Source organism: Stegodyphus dumicola, chromosome 3 (genome assembly GCF_044657685.1).
Source record: "Stegodyphus dumicola isolate Sdum_Otavi_A_Nest chromosome 3, ASM4465768v1".
NCBI lineage: Eukaryota > Metazoa > Arthropoda > Arachnida > Araneae > Eresidae > Stegodyphus > Stegodyphus dumicola.
This window is the reverse complement of record NC_140770.1, coordinates 151,915,116-151,935,831: the sequence shown is the minus strand read 5'-3', so window position 1 is coordinate 151,935,831 and position 20,716 is coordinate 151,915,116. Positions and strand designations below refer to the sequence as shown.

At 32.9% G+C, this 20,716-nt stretch overlaps 1 protein-coding gene across 3 annotated transcripts in view; it reads right to left on the bottom strand.

Moving 5' to 3' along the window:
- The window catches only part of LOC118185808 (uncharacterized), a 92,638-nt gene that overhangs the window by 23,870 nt on the left and 48,052 nt on the right, over positions 1 to 20,716 (bottom strand). For all 3 annotated transcript variants that reach the window (XM_035355726.2, XM_035355740.2, XM_035355734.2), the window contains 2 exons: positions 12,811 to 12,905; positions 6,877 to 6,898 (listed from right to left, as the gene is read on the bottom strand). In XM_035355726.2, the coding sequence (XP_035211617.2) occupies positions 6,877 to 6,898; positions 12,811 to 12,905 (117 nt within the window). The remainder of the gene's footprint in view (positions 1 to 6,876; positions 6,899 to 12,810; positions 12,906 to 20,716) is intronic.

The window sequence follows — 20,716 nt, the reverse complement described above, 5'->3', positions numbered from 1 at the left end:
GTTTCATACTTTAACTAGAGTAAGTTTCGATTAAACCAAAGAATTTTCGGCCCCCAAACAACCAATCAATATCGAGCAATAAAAAAGTTTTGCCAACACGCCAAGAAAAGAGAAATGCAGATAGTTTTTACATACGTATAATTCTTTATAATAGTTATTGTTCATTCATGAAATACTTTTGTTAACAGGCGTACATGTCAAAATTAAAAAAAATAGCCCACGCAATAACTGAACAGTTTTGAATATTTCTTTTAACTTTTAAAAAGGGAAAATGCAGATAGATTTTACGTACGCGAATCTTTTCCAGAACAAATTCTAGAAGGTTACTATATACGATAATTTTTCCCCAATTATCCTGCGTTTTGAATATGTTGGCGACGCTTTTGCCTGCTGGATGCTGATTGGTTGTTTGGGGGCAGAAAACTCTTCGGTTTAACATCCAGATTCGACGGATTCTTTGCTAGAATCACGTGCCCCACTGTTAAATCTTACTTGCTCTTGTCAGTACGTTTTTGTTTCTCTTTTTGTTTCTGTTGATATGGCTGATTTATTGGTAGTTAAACAGCAACGTCAGTCATACACTGCTGGATTTAAGTTAAAAGTTATTTCTTTCGCGGAAGGAGACTAATAACTATGCTGCTTCTCGTCAGTTTGGGGTTGACGAAACATTGATTCGTGATTGGCGCAAGAATAAAGTTACAAAAAATCCCAAAGTCAGAAAAGGCATCGTGACATGGAAAAGCTCCTTTTCCAGAACTCGAAAATGACTTGTATGCTTCAGTTTTAGAGTGCCGGCAGAATGGTTTCATTGTCACTAGAACTGGCATAGGTTTACGAGCAATGAAGCTTGCAAAAGAAGAAAAGTATGGTGTTCCAAACACGTTTCGTGCATCAACACATTGGTGCACTAAATTTATGAATCGCCATGGTTTGTGTTTACGCCAACAATTGACTACAAGGGGAAAAAAAGCATTTTGATAAGAACGACCGGGCATGAAAAAACTCAATTTACGGTCGTTCTTTCGTGCTTGGCTGACGGCAGTAAGCTTCGTCTGTTGATCATTTTTAAAAGAAAAACTTTACCGAAAAATGTTGTGTTTCCATCAGGTGTGCTGGTTCGCGCCCATGAAAAGGGATGGATGGATGCTGACGGAACAGTCGATTGGCTTAAAAATGTGTGGGATAAAAGACTGGGGGCAGCTTTCAAAAAACCTTCTCTTTTAGTATACGATTCTTTTTGTGGACACTTTTCTGAAGAAGTGACAAAACACCTAAAAACGACCGTGGCCGTAATTCTGGGAGGATTGACATCCGTCATTCAACCCCTAGATGTCTGCCTCAATAAGCCCTTCAAAGTAAATGTTAGAAAATATTGGGAAGAGTGGATTAGTTCCGGTCGACCAACATTTACAAAGGGAGGCAACATTAAAAAGCCCGATATTACATTAATTGCTCAGTGGTTTAAAGATGCTTGGAATGAAACACGCTCTGAAATGATTATAAAATCATTTAAAAAATGTTGTATTAGCAACGAACTAGATGGCACGGAAGATGATGCTGTTTTTGAAAGTGAAAACGACAACGAAGGCTCTAGTAGTGATTGTAACAATACAGAGTTCGAGACTGAAAATACGTATGATGACGAGCGAATGACGACAGAAGAGTTCTATGAAATGTGTGGCGGATCTGACCATGAATCGGACATTGAAGGATTTTGATTTTGTTTATTTACAAAGGTATTTTTTATCGTATATTTACTTTTTTTCCTCAGATGATTTTGAATAAATTTAGTACTTAAAAAAATTTTTTCGAAGTTTCTCGATCGATTTTGGAATTGGGGGGTAGACTTATACGCGGGTTTCTTATTTTCTACAAATTTTTTATGACGAAGTGGGGGTGGGGGGTCGACTTATATGCGGGTATATATGGTACTTGCCTAAGGGAAGGGATGGCTTTATCGATGACTGCCTAAGGAAAACTTGTTTATATTTACGTTACGCATGGGGGAAAAATGATAAAAACCAATCATACAGCCAGCTGGTTTGCTGGGTATGAACTTGAAACAAAATACCAGTATTCAGCAGTCTTAATTGCTCTATCACTGGTGAGGCCTACATACATACATGAAAATTTTAAAATTTACTAAATTGATTAAGGTAACACTGTAAGAAAAATTATTCTTGGAATTATAATCAGGAACTAAGTCTTTTAATGGACATTTCTGCTCTTTGGGCTATTGAGTGCAGATCTTCATTTATCATAAAACCACATTTAGCAAAACAATTCTGAAAAGATTTTTGGTATTTTAGCAGAATAATGAATTTTCTTGGAGGGAGTACAGCTGTTTCTATGTATACAAAATATGTAAAATTTTAATCAATAAACACAAAATTTATGACCAGATTTGGAGCAACTACAGTACTGCTTTACCCATGGAGGTAGGAAGTAAGAAGGAGTCGCCCTAAACAAGTTTCTCCGTACCCTGCTTTGAAGCACCGGCGATCCCTACGTGGTGACCAAAACATTGGGTCATTTACCATTGAGTTCTATGGGATTTGACGCGTTCGGGTGTAAATATTTTGTAATTACGTCACAAATATACATATAAATGTATATATTTTCTTTTTCTACAACACTTCAGAGTCCTAAGTATGTGAAAACAACATATTTTTAAACAACATTTCATTCTGAACGGAATTAAATGCTATACTTTTCACAGGACAGTTTTCTCAGAATGGTTTAATTTGAATGAAATATTTTCACAAGTTTTCGTTAATTACATTAGAAAAAAAAATTAAGGTAATTCGGTTTTATTCGGTTAAGGTACAAAAATTAAGATCAAAGTTTATTGTATTATTAATATTAAAATTATGCATTATTTCTTTTCTATTTATAGAGCTTCTTCCTAAAATACTTTCTTAAATATGACATGATTTTTTGGCTTCTTTTAAATCGAAAAATGTAAGTCAATTTATAATTAATGCTCTATTCAGTTCATTTTAAATTAGAGAATTATTAGGAATTAAATAGTATTTGACTTTCTCTGAACATTTCTGAAAGGGAATAAAATAAGTTTTTTTTTTTTTTTTAAGTATTATTGAAAACTTGTAACTGAGTTATTATAAAATGTAAAGGGAATAATTCTTTTAATTATACTTATCAGATTTTTTTTTTACCCTTCATTTCAACAATACATATTCCAAAACTCTTTAATACGTTCTTAAGTGCACATCTCATAGCATTTGCTTTACAATACGTTTTAACAGATTGCTTTCCAATACGAACAATTCTTGCTTAAATAGTTTTATAACGTATTTGTCAACAGGATTTCAATTTATGTTTACAATTCAATATTAAGGTATTTAGATATATTTAATCATTAGATTTCTTCACAGTACTTTCACAGTTGTTTATAAGTGAATAAATTCTTCATTTCAAATACATTTATAAATAATTTAATGAATATTTAAGTATTTTGTCAAAGGCAGATACATGCTTTTTGCAAGCACATGCATAAATACCCATACATATTTCCTATTTATCATTTGCGGCATGTGCAAATCTTTAATTTCTGTGCATTCACTATATTTTTCGTGTAAAGTAATTTACACTAATTTAGCATACACCCGAAAGTTTTACATAAAAAATATATATGAATATAATTTGAATGAAAATTATAAGTATTATTTTTAATACCCACTCAAAGGTCAGTTTTTCTTCAAAATTCCTCCACGATGGCATCTCTCTCTTTAGGCAGATAGCCCTTGCATGCGTTACTCTATTTAATAAAAACTTAATCTGACCTATGTGCCTAATTACAAATATTTTAACATACATAATTTTATATTTACATTTTAGCTATCAAGTTTCAAAATTTTCAAATCTTCTAGAAAATAAATTTTGGCAGATCTCTTTTAGCAATTTTCTTAAAATCTATATTTTTGTAGTGCAACTGCTTAGAATTTTATAAAACAAATTCATAATCAAAATCGCTGTTGTTAGTTATCGAAAAATAACCAAGATGTGATTTTTGCGTAAATGTCAGTAAACTATACAAATTGCTATTATCCATTACACTATGAATGTTTCTTTCATGCGAGAGTGTCCCTTTTTCGATTTCTATGGAACTGTCGTGTGTCGAAATACTATCAGAATCTTGTCAAGCGAGCTTCTGAATGTAAACAAACAACACCCCGTCTGGTGACCCAAGCTTCAAAGCAGTGCTTCACTTCTAGCGCGGAATGGCCCCTCCTCCCTTTCTTACCTCCATGGCTTTACCCAATATGCATGCTTTAGTGTTTAACCAAATTTAAAAATCATACTTTGAAATAAAGTTACAATAAAATTTTAAAACTTTATGTTAATCCTTTTTAATTAGTTATTTACAATATATTGTTTACATGTGAACTGCTGGCACAAATGAATTTAGTTTTGGAGTACAAACTGCAGATATTTGAAATTAACAAACTTTTATAGTAATTCATTTAGATAAGTGCAACAGATGTAAAATAGACAACTTTCCTATTATACATCAACAGCACTATACACACAATCCTCAATTATCATACAGATTGTCATAAATCTGCATTGTTCATATCACATACACATAGCTGCAAATATGAGGTATTTGGCCACAAGAAAATTATTTTTTACAATTCTGGCCACATTTTTAAAAGATAAAATTCCTTACAACCGTATTTATAGTTTTACTTTCTTTGTTCCTTTATTCAGTAATTACATGTTGATGAAAAGAATAAATATATTTTTATTGTCCTCTCTTTATTTAATTACTTATGTTTTTGTTCTAAAAGGAATTTTTTGGGGGTTCATGAAAGACTATTTTTAATTTGCTAATGTTACAAAATAGCATTGCATCACCAAATATAATTTACATAAATAATTTTTTTATGCTACTTTGTTGTTAAAGCAATCACTCATAAGCCTTTGATGGATATTTGGAATTTCCACATTTACAGACGAGATAATTAAGTTAGTCAATTTTTCAAAGTGGGATGACTGCTTTAAAAAGAAAATACCTTTCTATTACTTTATGCATGTTGGGTAAAGCAGTCCTACTTTTGCATGTTTCTCTTCCAATTAGAACACTGCACTTAATCAAAAATAAGATTCCTCCTTGCCTTATGAAATACACATATAGGTGCATATCTGATGAGGGTAGAGTTCTGAACAGAATGAATGCTAAACTAATTAAACATAATGGTACGGAAAGAGAACTAGGAAAAGACAATGAAATATTATCATCTGCTTGTTTTCAGGTACACTAGTCAGCAATATAGTGGATATGGGTCTAAGATGACACTGCTCATTTAGAGGTTATTATAGCAAGCTGTAGTTATATATAGTTATAAACTGCTGTAGTTAGTAGGAAATTCTATTTATACACAGTAGTTATATACAGTTACAGTTTATATATATATATATATATTACACTGCTGTAATTATATAAAGTTTATATCTATATGACAATTACTCATGACATTTATTTCATATTTAAATAGAGTAATCAACACTATATAGCAAGGGTGACCGAACTCAGTAAGAGCCACATGTTGGAATTCAGGAAAGTTTGACAGCCACATCTAGATTTTTCAAAAGTCCATAATTACATCATTTTAAAAGTAGTAAAACATGTTTTAAATGGAAAGAAATGTCTAATTCTAAACAGTTATTCAATGACAATTTGCCTTCAGCATGTGACGATGCATCAAACACAATGTGAAATTTTGTAGTGTCTTTGTTTTCTCTACTTACAGACTGATACAGTAAAAAGTATCTTCAGTTTTTAAATTCTCTGATACTGATACTTTCTTATAAGGATTCTCTGATAACTTTTTGTAAATGTTGATTTATCACAGCTTTATACTCATGAAACTTCAGATTCTTCTTAAATATTAACACAGTAACTCAAACTGTTTTTCTACTACCTCAAAATTATGCCATAATTTCACTGCCTGCTTATTCCACAGTAAGCAAGCCGTATGCCTTCAGATTTTATGGATTCTTGAAATTTTCTACAGTAACATCGTCTTTTAAGGTGTGACAGAACATCAGATTTATTAGAAATTCCCAAAGCCTCCATATTTTCATTGCTATAAATTTATTATCAATTCAGATGTCGAAACAACGTCTAATTTTTTAAAACTATTCTGTATAATATTAAATGTTTCTGAAACATTACATGCATGTTCTGTTCCACTTGTTTTCTGCTCACAGACCACATTCAATTTAGTTTTACTGCTACTAATGATTCAGAAATTTGGCTGATCTTTCCTGCAAAGTATCTATCCATTCATACAGCATCTACAAGGAACTTTTACAGTTTTTTTTTATACAGTTGTTTGATAGAATCAAGCAATAATTTTTTGCATGTTTTTGAATAACATTTTAAGTTTAGTTAACAGGAAATTAAAAAAAATAAAATTAGTTACATTTGGACATTAACCAGTCCAAATTTACAAATAATTTTGTAAAAAGATATGAAATAAATTAATTAATTTATATTTCATACATATATTTGCATAAGAGTTGCAGCACTCACTTGCGAGAGCTGCATGTGGCTTGCAAGCTGTGCTTTGGCTACCCCTGCCATTAATTTTCTTCTGATTTTAATACAAAATTTTACAACAAAAAAATTTACTACTCTTCAGGATCGGAGTCAGAAGTGTATGTATGTATGTATGCGTGTACATATACAGATACATATGCATGCACATATATACACACGAACATTCATATCTCCACATACATACGTTTCTGGACCTGGTCCTGATAACAGAACAGTACCCAAAATTCTTATATTCATAGAAATATACTAATCATTAAAAAAAGGAATGAAGAATAAATTTTAGCTCTTACTTGATTCTCTCGCAATTCAAATCTATAAAGAAAGAAAAACTGATTTTTATATAATAGTCTATAAAAGAAATGTATTTATGAATTTACAGAGTTGGAAAAGTATAACTCATGAAAATATTTTTAATAATAAACTACCCGACATTGAAAATGCAACACCAAGATGGAGTGGTCAGAAAGTTCTGAAACTCTGCAAACAGAGATAACAATGAATAATAAGTCATCTTTATTTTGAAACAATATGCATAATACACAGCAAGAACAGCATTGACAGAGTAGGTTGTAGGACCACCTTGGACGGTGGTACACAGAGGTACAGAGTCAATGAGACTACGGATGGTGTCCTGAGGAATGGCTGTCCATTCTGTGTCAACCATTTGCCACAACCATTTTCATCTTCCGAAAGCGGCAATGGCGTCCAATCACATCCTAAATGTGTTTGATTGGTTAAATCCAGGAGAGAACGGTTGTCAGGGAAGTGCCTGTGCACCTTACAGAGCATTTTGACTGAAGCAAGCAAAGTGTGGTAGGACGTTATCCTGCTGATAAAAGGCACTGGGCACTTCCTGAAGGTAGGGGAGTGTCAAAAGTCACAGCACATCATCCACATATTGTTGGGCCATCAGAGTGCCCTGAATATGAACTAGAGGATATGACTTGAAATCCTACACAACTGCACCGCAAACCACGATGCTGCTTTGTTGCACAGTGGGGCATTCCACAATTCCTGCCAGAATAGACTGTCTTCACATCAATGGCACACTCATACAAGGTGACCATGATTGGATAAACAGACATGTGACTCATCTGAGAACACGACCCTGTGCCATTCTGTCATCCACATCGCTCGAGCCTGGCACCATTGCAGACATTGGCGTCTATGATGTGGGGTCAATGGCAGTCTTCTTAATAGATGTGATGAGTGCAGGCCACTTACCACCAGTTGACGGCAAATGGTTACTGATATGGGAACATCCAAGGTGAACCATGCTGCAGAATGGAGGTAGAAGTGACTTGCGGGTGTGTCACCACTTGTCGGTAGATGCCTCGATCCACACGTGCTAACGTTACTCTGGCTGCATCGGCAGCCCTCGAACTTGCCATATTTCCTTGTCCCAGCCATTATTGCCACATTGTCGGCTGTGTCCAGGTGTGTGTCAGCATAGATTTACCGTATGGACCAACCTGCCCTTCTCAATTCGATCAGCATGCCCCTCATAAAATCGTCTGTCTGCTTGAACTGGCTCCGTTGACGACGGCCTGGCATTCTCTGCTATTAAACTCGTCCCCTGTGAACAAATTTTCTACGATGAGTTCCCTAGCAGGAATAATGGCACGAAATTCTGCAGGTTCCTTCCCTTATAGCTTGTAAACTGTTTTATTATTTTTTTTAATGTATTTTCCCGAATTGGCAACAACAGATGGTTTTTTTTAGAATGGTAATGTTTGACGGCAATGTTTCTGAATAAAGCAAGTATCTAACAATTAATGTTTGATGTAAATGTTTTTGAATAAAGGAAGTAATAGCTAACATTTTCAGAAGTGGGATTAACTAGAATTATTACCTAGGATTTAACAAATTGCCTTCATGTACGTTAAGCCTAAACCAAATGCAGAAGCTCGCCAAAACTGAAGGTAGAAAGGTACAAGCATTTATAAACTGTTTATGTTATATTTAAGTATTAAACGGAAAGAACTTAGGTATAATTTTTGCATTATTATTGAAAATTGAAGATGGCTTATTTGGCAAGGAGCAAGAAAAACTCTGACGAAGAATTTACTAAACAAATGCTAGATAGAATTATAAATGATCACTTAGACAGGAAAAAGTTAGAAATTTTAGAAAGAGATAAGCAAAGAGCATTTGAAATGGAAATTTTAGAAAGAGATAAGCAAAGAACATTTCAACTTGAAAACTTGAAAATAGAAGCGGAAATCAGAAGCAGAAATGTAAATGATTCTGTTTCTTCTAATGTTAGTAGAAGTAATATTTGTGATATGAGTAAATTAATGCATAAGTATGATTTGAATGAAGGTGATATAAGTTTTTATTTAGTCTTATTTGAGAGACAGGCACGACGTATTGGGTTAGAAGAACAAAATTGTGTTTCTCAAGCTGCTGAGTCTATTGCCTTATGAAATAACTCAATTAATTGCCTGTGAACCAGAAGAAAAAGCTAACGACTATAAGCACGTTAAACAACTGCTATTGAGAAAAAAAGCCCTGAACAGTTTCGGCAAAAATTCTTTGATCATATTAAAACGTTATGTACTACGTGGAAAGACTTCATGTTTGAATTAAAAAATTACTTTGAACAGAGGCTTGCTGGATTAAATGTAACAGATTTTGACTCTTTAAAACAACTTATTATTACGGATCAATTAAAAAAAAAAAAAAGGGATGCCTGCTGCTATACAAGATCATTTCATTGATGACTGATCTAAATTGATTAATCCTGAAGAGTTGGCTGAAAAACTAGATGAATATGAAAATATTCAGGCAGGGATAAAAGTACTTCAAGTAGAAAACAAAACTTTCAGGCATAATTCTAAGCCTAAATTTGGTTATAAATTTGCATAAATGTTAACGATTCTATGCAGACAGATGGTAATTTCAAAGTGGGTTTTAAAAACGGTTTTGATAATACAGTCAAAAGTCTTTAATCCGGACTCGTCGGGACTTCGGCGATTTCAGATTATCGATTTTTCCGTATTATAGATCATCAGTTTAAATCTGGTAAAATGGCATGCAGAAATTATAAAATTAAAAATATGTAACCGTAATTTATGAAATAAAGCACAATTATGATCTAAATGGTATCAAAATTTACAAAAAAAAAAAAAAAAAAAAAAAAAAAAGCTTAATATTTATTTGTTTACTTTATTAAACATTCCTTTCAAAGCGCGCATGCGTAAAGCATACATTACGCATAGTCGAAATTAGAAATTTGCAACCAGAAAACTATTTGATGTGTATTCGTGATATTTATAACGAATTTGATCTAAATCATATCAAAGACGGAGTACATCGAGATGAAATACTACATTTAGTAATAACCTATAAGCCGAATAAAATAAAATCATCTGCCCTGAAAATAAGGATAGTGCTGACAGATCAACTTCCAGTTCATTGCACGCCGCGACGTTCCCCTTCCCCGCAGAGCAGCGTGAAATTGATAAACAGATTTCGGAATGGTTAGAGAAACAAAGGATATGCGTTTATCCATTTTTTGCAGCAATTCCACTTTTTGTTTGATGGAGATCGAAACATGCTTTCGCTTTGTAGATCCTTTGGCAGTATCGAGATTCGGAAATTCTATTTCATATAATCGAAAGTTCAAACTTACTTTTATAAAATTGCTCTAACAGTCTGCAAAAAATAATAAACCTGATCCAATTCGAAGATTGAGGAACAACACAATCTGCAACATTAACTGAAATAGATAATTAGATAATTTAACTTAGCTTATACCGTCCGTTATACATTAAACGTGCATGCGTAAATGTATTATGCGTTTATGCATGCGCAGAAAGTTTGTAGCTTTGAGGTCCGGATTATAGATCATTCCAGATTATGGGCGTCCGGATTAACGACTTTTGACTGTAGATACAATTTGAGAGATAAATTTTATAAAATAGATGATAGGAAAAGGAAATATAATTCTGGTATCCAGAATGAAAAGATGAAAAGGGTGAGCCAAAATGCTTCAATTAAAAAAGAAAATATTTGCAGAAAATGTAATGAAAGGGGTCATACTCTTAAAAAGTGTATGTCTAGGAGTTCAGACTTGACAAATGTTAAAAATAATTTATCCATGAACCAGGATTCAGGTGTTTTACCAATTGTATATTTAAAGTATGCTTGCATCAATAATTTAGAAGAAATTACTGCAGTCGTAGATATGGGTTCTCGTTCATGTTTATTGAAACAGTCTGTGGCTAAGAAACTGAATCTTATTATAAAATCTGATGTGGAGGAATTGTTTGGCTTTGGGAACCAGAGTAAACCAGCTGCTAGAACATTGGGAAAAGTAACTGTTAATTTAGAGACTGATAATGTGGAAGGAATGGTCATTACAGTTCTAATTGTAGGAGATGAAAGACAACCATGCGACTTATTAGTTGGTCGAACATGGAATGATTTACCACATATCGCATACGCCAAGATAGGTAATACCTTGCACATATGCTATGCTAACGATTGTCCACTTTCACAGTTGCAACACTCCGTGAATTAAACTGAAGGCTTCCCAAGAAACCGAAAGTAATACGGTTAATTTTGTGAAAGTTAAAAACTGATAAAGTAAATAATGGTTATGTTTTAATAAGTGAATCGGAAGATGTGTTGGGTTCATTATTGGAAGCAATACAGGGAGAAACAGTGATACCAGTCACTAACTACATCAATCAAAAATTAATTTTGAAAGAGAATCAATGTATCGGTAGAGCAGAAATAGCAGAATTAGTTGAAGCTGAAGAGTTAAGCACTTTGTGAAACAAAAAAGTAAAAGTATTGAAATGGCAAAATAATAGTTAAAAATTTTAAAAATGAAAGTGAATCAGAATACAGTTCTAATTTAAATGATGCAGATTCCTGTCCAGAATCAGCTGAGAAAGATGAAAGGGCAGCAACTTTGGAGTATGATGGAAAGTTTGAAAATCCAAATACTGTAAAAGTCGCTAATTCCAAAGGTTAAAAGTCACTGAAAAGGAAACGGACTTCAAAGAAAATCATTAAACAGAATACAAATGAAGAAAATAAATATCCTAAAGAAGAAACTAGAAGTGATGATATCAATGATATTAAAGAATGTAAGCCTAGTCAAGAAAAAAATTATAATCAAAAGCTTAAAAAATATAGCAAGAATTGTAAAATTACAGCACTTGAGAAAGAAAAAAGTTTACAAAAAGAAACTGTAATAGATAATTTTGCTGGTGAAGAAACAAAATTAAAAGGAAAGAAGTTTGTTGAGAAACAAAATAAAAGACAACTGGAGAAAGATATTGCAAGAGGAAATAAACCTTGGGAAGATGTAAATCCATCTGTAAAGCAATCTAAGATAAATGAGGGAATAGACAGATCTCCTAAGAAAGCAATTACTGGTTAAAGAGAGTATCTAAAAAGGAAGAAGTTAAAGAAGAGAATTGAAGATGAAAATGAAAGCAAATTATGACAAAAAGAAAATCAATTCTTTAACATTCGAATGAGGAGAAATAGTAGTTATGAGAAGAGTACCTAAATCAACTGGAGAATGAACCAAAACACAAATAAAATATCGAGGACCTTTGATAGTTACTTAAGTTTTACTAAGTGATACCTATAGAGTGACTCAATTAGAAGAGAAGGTGAAAGGATGTTTCTTTAGTACGACAGCTCATGTGGGCCAATTAAAGTCAGGGCAGTGTCAAGCTGAATCAGAGGAGGACGATGATGATGACATTAGTGTTGCTGGGGATAATGATAACAACATGCCGCATATTACTAAAACTAGGACACGGGAAAAGAATAGAAAATGATGATGAATCTATATGACAGTAAAAGAATTTCGAACTATAAACTTTAATATTACAAATTTAATTTTTTAAGTTCTTAATGTTCCGAGGTTGAAACAAAGTTAGGATGCCCGAATGTAAAAGTTTTTTTTAAAGGTATTTTTCCAATTGGCAACAACAGAGTTTTTTTTTTTTAGAATGGTAACGTTTCTGAATAAAGCAAGTATCTAACAATTAATGTTTGAACAGTAATGTTTGGCAGAAATGTTTTTGAATAAAGGAAATAATTGCTAACAATTTTCTTCAACTTGTGCTGGAGAGCTGCGGATTTTATATCATTTGTATAACTCGATGATGTGCATCTACCCTGAAATTTGCATAATTTTGAGGCCCCTCCTTAGTGTTGCATTTTCACTGTCGGGTAGTATATTTTGATCTACATACCTCGAAGAAGATAAACACTTTTCTTCTGGTGATAAGCATGGTTTCCAAAAAGACATGCTTTCTTCCAGCTGGATTTTTTCCTCTTTGCACATAATCTTAACAAAGAAAGAAAATAACTTACAAAGAAACAATATTTATACCAATTTCTAAAACTAATCAATTATATAGATTAACAATAACATTTTTATTTCAGAATGAGGAATATATGTTATATATGAACTATTTATTTAAAGTCTTCAATTTTTGCATTTATACTAAGACTTACTAAGACTAAAACAAAGCACAACATTGGCATTATTTTTTATATTAGCAATATGGAACATATCTTTTTGGTAAAACATTCTTTTCTCACTATGAACGAAATACAAAAGAAATTACAAAACACTATGTTATCATTAAAATGATAAATATGTATCATATTTTTGTATATTACTACAGCATTATGAAATTAAAAAAAATCTGTTTAAAATATATATATGCGTAAAAAAGATACCCTTTTTTATGTACGGTTATCACATTAAAAAAAAGGGGGGCACTCTTTCTGTTATAGTACATGTCAAACAATTTTCTACTAAAAGATCATCGTTAATAAATATACTGTTCTTATCTCTTATAACCAAAGTAATTTAAAGTAACTACTGACAATAAGATGATTTTAAAATTTATACCATTCTTCATTTGTTGAAATAACTAACCTGAAAAATAAATGCATTACATCTAGAAAAATATTACCATAGTCGATATCAGCTTTATGATGATGTTTTTAAAGTTTATACCATTCTTAGATTTTTTTTAATGAGTAAGCCAAACGATTACATTTAGAAAAATTTTACTATAGTTGATATTAGCTTTATGATGAAAGAATGTTTTCTTGCAGGACGTACAGGTGCAGCAGTGAACTGGGCGATTTTAAAAATGTTATCACGAGTGAATGATTAACTTAAAATACTTAAGAACACAAAATGTTATATTTACTTAAAATACACAAGAACACACAGCAAACATTAAAGCATTAAATTTTCGAATTGAAAAAATAAATAAAAGAAATCTTTATTTTTCAAAAAATAACATCTTTTAGATGCCCACCATCTCTCCGTATGCACTTGGAAAGTCTTCTGCTAACATCGCTCATTACCTCTTGCAACATCTCCATAGGAATTCCTTGAATTTATTCCTTAATTTGAAGTTTTAGTTCCTGAATTGTGCATGGTGCTGGAAAACTACACATTTGGACTTCAAGTAGCCCCACAGAAAAAAAAAGCCTCTCTCACTGCCTCTATAACTACCCCTATGTTCTCAGGGTACACACTGTATTTTCATTTTCGAAACAGTGGCCTCAAAATTTCGTACCCAGTTCTTGGTGGCATGGGCTGAAGGAACAGCAATATTACATTAAATCTTGAACTCTCTTCAAAATTCACACTGAGCGATCATGTAACTGTTGCTCTTTTCATGAAATACCTTTATAGCATAAGCACATTGCTCTCTTGCCCACTGCTCCATCATTACTAAAATGCTTTAAAGTTTTTTACAAGTTAGCGGTAGAATTATTCTCCCCACTCCAGCCATACTAAAACAAGCGGTGTTGCAAAATCGCCCAATTCACTGACACATCCTGGTGCATTTATCTTTCTGGAGAAAACTGTGCATATTACCTTACAATAGGCAGGGGGAGAGAATTATTATTTGTAAAATATTTGATAAATTAAGAAATTTTCTGGAGAATTACGCATGTATTTTTCTTTAATTCTAAGATAAATATATAAAAAAAAACGGCTTTTTGTTTTGTAACATAAATAACTGAGGTTTATACTACAAAAGTGAATTGATGCTCTGCACTTTCCTGAATTTCTAAATAAAATTTAAGGTATGAATAGCACATAAACAATGCAACAAAACTAATTTTCTGCTTGCTTACTAATTTCTGATATTTAATTTTTTTGAAAAGCGTATTTTCATTCAAAGCTGAGATCAGATTTGTTTCAGTATCAATTTCTTCCAAAGTTCTGACTATTTTCAGAGTTTGGTAAAAAATTTCTCATCCAGAATATTCTTGAACTGTCTGTTATCCAGGCACATAGAAGTATATTTACATTAAATATAATACAAAGTCCGAAATCCGGACTGGTCGGAACTTTGGCGATTCCGGATTTTTCCGGATAATAGATAATCAATTTAAATCTGATAAGATGGCATGCAAAAATTATACAATTAAAAATATAAAATCATAATTTATGAAATAAAGAACAATTATGATCTAAAGGGCATCAAAATTTACCCCCCCCCCACGAAAAAAAGAGGCTTAATATTTATTTGTTTACTTTATTAAACATTTCTTTCAATATAAGTTGTTTAACCCTTTAACTGTCAAGTTATTTTGATGATTTGGGTACACAAATTGTCAAATTTTTTAATTGGAAAAATCAAATGTTTAGTACAAAATAAAATATACTTAAGGAGTTAAAAATTGATATTTTGAAGTACATGGGTAAAATTTTTAAAGTTTTGTTCAAAAATGTCACGTCCGAGAAATACTCGGACGTGACATTTTCGAACACCAGTGCTGTGCCCAAGATAATCTCGGGCATGACAGTTAAAAGGTTAAGATGCTTCCACAAAAAATTAAAAAAGTTCCTTTTTTCTTGTGTCATATACAGTGCACTTTCCAATGCCATACTCCTTGCATAATTTTGAAACGGATATGCCTTTATTCATTTTTTGCAGCAATTCCATTTTTTGTTTAATGGACATCGAAACATGGTTTTGCTTTGTAGATCCTTTGAGAACTCCAGAATTGGAAACTGTTTTCGACATAATCGAAAGTTCAAGCTTAGTTTTCATAAAATTGCTGAACTAATAACAGTCTACAAAAAATAATAAGTTGGATCAAATTAGAAGATCAGGGAGCAGTGCAGTCTACTACATTAATTGAAATGCCTTAGAATCAGTACAGATAATTTTAGCCAATCTTAATAGCGTCCGTTATACATTATTGGCTGTGTATTACAAGATTGGTGAAGAAAGCCAAGTTGTTTCGCTAAATTTTGTCTTGCTCCTATTGCATACTGAATTAAGCCTGAATTGTATTATTTTAGTTACTTACTATACCTACGTTTATTTCTTGCACATGCTTCAAACTAACCCGGGCCCTGAATAAATAAACCCCCACATATACTTACGGCTTTATCTAGGGCTGGCGCTCGATAACGCCTGGTGCAGTCTCTATAGGTTGTAAATTCTGCTACAAAGAGCTTTCCTAAGTTCTAAATTTTCACCGTGCCTAAACTTTGGATCCCAGTGCTTTCTCTAAATCATAAAAACTTCTCATCCCTTGATTTTGCCGCTCAGTGCTTCCCCAAATTCCAAAACTTTTGTCTTCCCTAAACTCTGCCGTCCAGTGCTGACATATTCTGTGCTGCTTCTGGGTTTATGGTGAATAACATAAACACAGGTTAAAAAGTTATTCTTAATTAAAATAGCACTAAATGTAATTTTTTAGCCTATGAGTTTCATTAACACAATCTATTTTTAGCATCTGAAAAGACATTTTTGTTTAATTTTTTTCGTCAACATTTCTTAAAGCATTTAAAAATCTATAATCATCTCCAAGCGTAATGTTAGCATAAAAGGTTGCCATACTCTTGGTTTTCAATTACTAATATAAAAAAAGTTTAAACATCACAGCATGAGTTATTACTGAAGCTGACATGTATTGATAAACATGTGGAGATGAAAGCAAAATATAATACATAATGACTCGGCAGGTTGGCGTCAGAGCAGCGCCGGATTTAGCATTTTTCCTAGGCGGGCAAAAACTAAAAATTGCCGCCCTTACCCATCTTTAAGTTTCTATAACAAATTTTAAATAAACATAGTAATAGTTTTCAAGATAAAATGTAAAATCCATTTTATAGTAAGAAATTCCTTATGTGCCATTTTTGTTCTAAAAGAAATATACATAACAAATGGTTTAGTTACTTTACTTATGGCAAAGCATAAGAGAGCTACCTGCCTAAGAGGGAAGATGTCTTCTGAGGTCTTTCCAAGAGTAATTGGCTCATATGCAAGTTACGCATGAGCGAAATGGCGGAAAAACCCATGCAGCCAGCTAATTCGCTTGATTCTAACTCCCGACCGAACTACCAGTGTTCAGACTTTACATCTCAGCAGCTGATGGCCAAACATACATACCAAAAGTTACATAATTAAAAACCCATGCGAACCCTCTTAATGCAGTTACTTCTCCGGTGCACTAAAATAATCAAATTTAAATTTTCTCTGAAATGGGGATTTTTTTTTCAATATTTGCATACCTACTCACACTAATAAATGATGCTAATAGAAAACGATTCAGCACTAAATACTAAAATAGTTCAGCACAGCACAAAAATGGGAATCAGACATTACTAAATAATAAAAAAATTAATATAAGCAAATTACAAATCAATAATACAATGGACTGAATAATTTTGTACCAATTTCTCGATACTAACAGTAACTTTAAGCTAGCACGTTAAATATTCATTTCACAATAACGCCTTCATGTAGCCTACTCAAGAACTCTACTATCATCCTTACAAAGCCCGATAACATAATAAATATTTACGTGTTCATGCAAAAGACTATTTTTGTACTGTAATAATCATTTTCTCTGAAATACACAATTTTGCAATATTTGCAATAATAACTAGCCAGACCATGGAGGTAAGAAAGAAAGGAAGGGCCAACCCTGCATTGCGAGTGAAGCACTCCTCCGAGGGCTTCGGTCTCCAGGAGTGTTTTTTGTTTACATTTAAAACCTCCCTTGACAGCGCACTGATAGTATTTCGACACATGATACTTCCATACAAATCGAAAAATGGGACACTTCCGCAAAAAGAAACATTCATTGTGTGATGGATAGTAGCAATTTGTATATTATTATGCTTATACAAAATATTATGTTTAAAGAAAATTTTAGCAAAAATGTTACGCTTAAAGAATGAAAAATACCTCATGGTACCTTTAAAATTATATACGTCTTTCGATACCCTTGATTATGCACTTGTAATAAAAATAATCTTTAGTTGCAAACAATAGATTGCGTAAGTTAGGACAATAGATGAGCTGATTAATTACGTAACTAACTTTCATTAGCTATACATAACAACAATACGGGCTACTGATGAAAGGAAAAGGTTAGTAGTATTTGTACTTTTTTTCATAATTCTTATTTCAATAATAATTTTATGTTCTTACCTAACGCTCTTAAAATATTACGGAATTAAAATTTTACTCTGCGAGCCTTTTGTTCTGAAAATAAATCTATGGCATTGTCATAATTAACTTGATGTGCTGTTTGATTTTCTATTGCGAGACTTGATAAATGCTCTTGGCTCATCAACGATCTCAGATAGTTTTTAATAAGTTTTAATTTGCTAAAACGTTGCTCACAGCTTGCGGATATAGTTGGAAGCATAGAGTAAATCCGCAGGGCAATACAAATATTGTGAAAGGCGTTCTGAAAATCATAGGTGTAAATCTGTTGCAAGAGAAAAAAAGCTCTAGCCTTTTTTCTGTCGACTAATAACACTGGGGCTTGTTTTTTAAAAACGGCAAGTTCCTGACAGAACTCGAATGCATTTAGTGATCTCGCTCATATTTTCGTGCAAGATCTGCTCCATTCTTTTGCAGTTCTTCAATATTTCACGACCACTAACAAATGGAAATTTGAATTTAGTGTAATAGCCCTGTTTGCCTTCGTTTTAATTTCTGATAAGATTCGATCAAATACAATTTTCTTTGCATTAGAAAGTAGCTGAACACGATGAAATGTTCGCGATTCATCCTCGCACAATTCATCAAATTCCTTTTTGCGTTTTAGAATTTGTTTATTTGTCAGAATAGGCTCAACCTCAATTTTTTCAGCTGCTGCCTTAAATTTTTTTGTCCAATATTCCACAGGAATTTCTCTCATTTTTTGTAAAGTTTTGGTCAGACCTTTCATTAATGCGACGGAACGAGCAATAATAATATCTTCCATTTGAATTTCAGAATTTATTCGATTGATTTCTCAAAGAATATTAGCCCAAATTGTCAGGCTGATAATAAATTCAAATTTGAGTTGGTTTTTTGTACATCTTTTTGTAATATCCCATCGAATAGTGAATCCGACAAAAAAAGCTATATATCTTCTGGATAATTCCAAAGAAGTTAACTGCTTTGGGGCAAGACGAGGCAGAAAGCACACACATAAGATTCAAAGAGTGAGCGAAACATCCCACATATTTCGGCCAGCTTATTCATTTCTGTAATCCTGGCTTGTACTCCAGGATATAATATGGCCGGTAAGTACAGGCCATGTTAGATCCGTAATCCTCAAATTGACCACGACATTGTCAATATCCAAACCATCAAGTGTCAGGTTTTCCACAATCCGTTGAGAAATACATTCTCTTGTCTTTCCACCAATTTCTATGAAATCAATAAAGCTCTCCTTTATTTCACACATATCTCCACATATTTTTTACGTATTGAAGCACCTGGCTCATTTGTTCTGTATGAGACACATCTGGAATGCAATTGAATATTATTGTGTAATATTTGGCTTCTTTAATATCATATAAAATGCTACTGCGAACTGTTTTCGTCATTACATCAGCAATTTCACTTTGAATTATCTTTGTTAAATATGATACTTGTCCCTTTAGGTATTCTAACTGGTACTTAAGAGTTATGTTTGACTAGCAGAGTCATTAAATTCAAAAAATTGCCTTGACTAGGCCGAGGACACTGTGAGCAGACTGCCAGGGGTTTCATCAGACCCATGGAAAGAAAGACAGTTTGTTGAAAGATACGATACAGCATCCATACTCACCTGTAGGATCTTTCGCCATTTTTCTTTCTCTGTGTGAATTAGTCTCTTAATGTCATGATACCTTGACACTATTTCATTTATTGTAGTCTTTCCACCACTTAATCATGCATTCTCTGTGGTATTTCAGATATTTCTTGCTCAGTTAACCTTTCTAAAGCTTTTTTCCAATTAGTGTATCCTGTAGTACACAATGCTGATTTAACGGCAGTGGCATGTTCCTGATAAATCTCACAGGGCGTACAAAAATAGCATTTTTAGTTTTAGAATATGTAATCCAAGATCTTTTAAGCCTTTCATTATTTGCTAATGTTCTGTGCCACAATGAAGATGTCAAATGTCTTCCATCACGTTCTGTGTACCTAAGGTCTACGTTGTTGGATATTTTTTGGCTAATAATACAGCTTGACTGCTAAGAAAGATCGTTGCTGATCGTTCATTTTTTCTGTGATTATCCAACTATCTGGGTCTGACAAATCAAAAGATTTTAAGTCTTCTTTCTGTTGCCCACACTCACCTAAATGAGAAAATACTTTATATCCTAATTTCATGTCCTCTAAATATTAGTTTGAGGTCTATGAAGAAAGTTGTTCTCTCAGTTGCTGAAATGAAGTCTGTTTGATGATGATAAATGAAGATTCCTCATCTTGGTCATGCAAATTGCAAGATATATCGTTTAGAATCTCGGAACCATCGGAATTTGCGGCAGGATCTGACAGTTCATCTCTTCCGTGAAGCCATTTTTCATTTTAGCTGCAATTTTCTCTGTTCGGTCCTATCTCTTGCTCTGGTTCCATATTCTGCCCCTGAGAGTTTTTTCCTAGACCCTCTCATGATTTCTTGCACCCTAAATAATATATAATATAACTTGCCTTAATAAGAAAAGCTAAATATTGACATAATTGCATTCAACAGTATTAGGGCCACTTCGCGGACGTGCCCGCTAACTAAGTGGTTGCGTCTCGCTAGATATAGTGAGGAATACTAGAAGCATGCATATTAAAAGTGTTGTTCAGAGGCCGATATTTAGAGTAAAGAAGCCATCGATTTAGG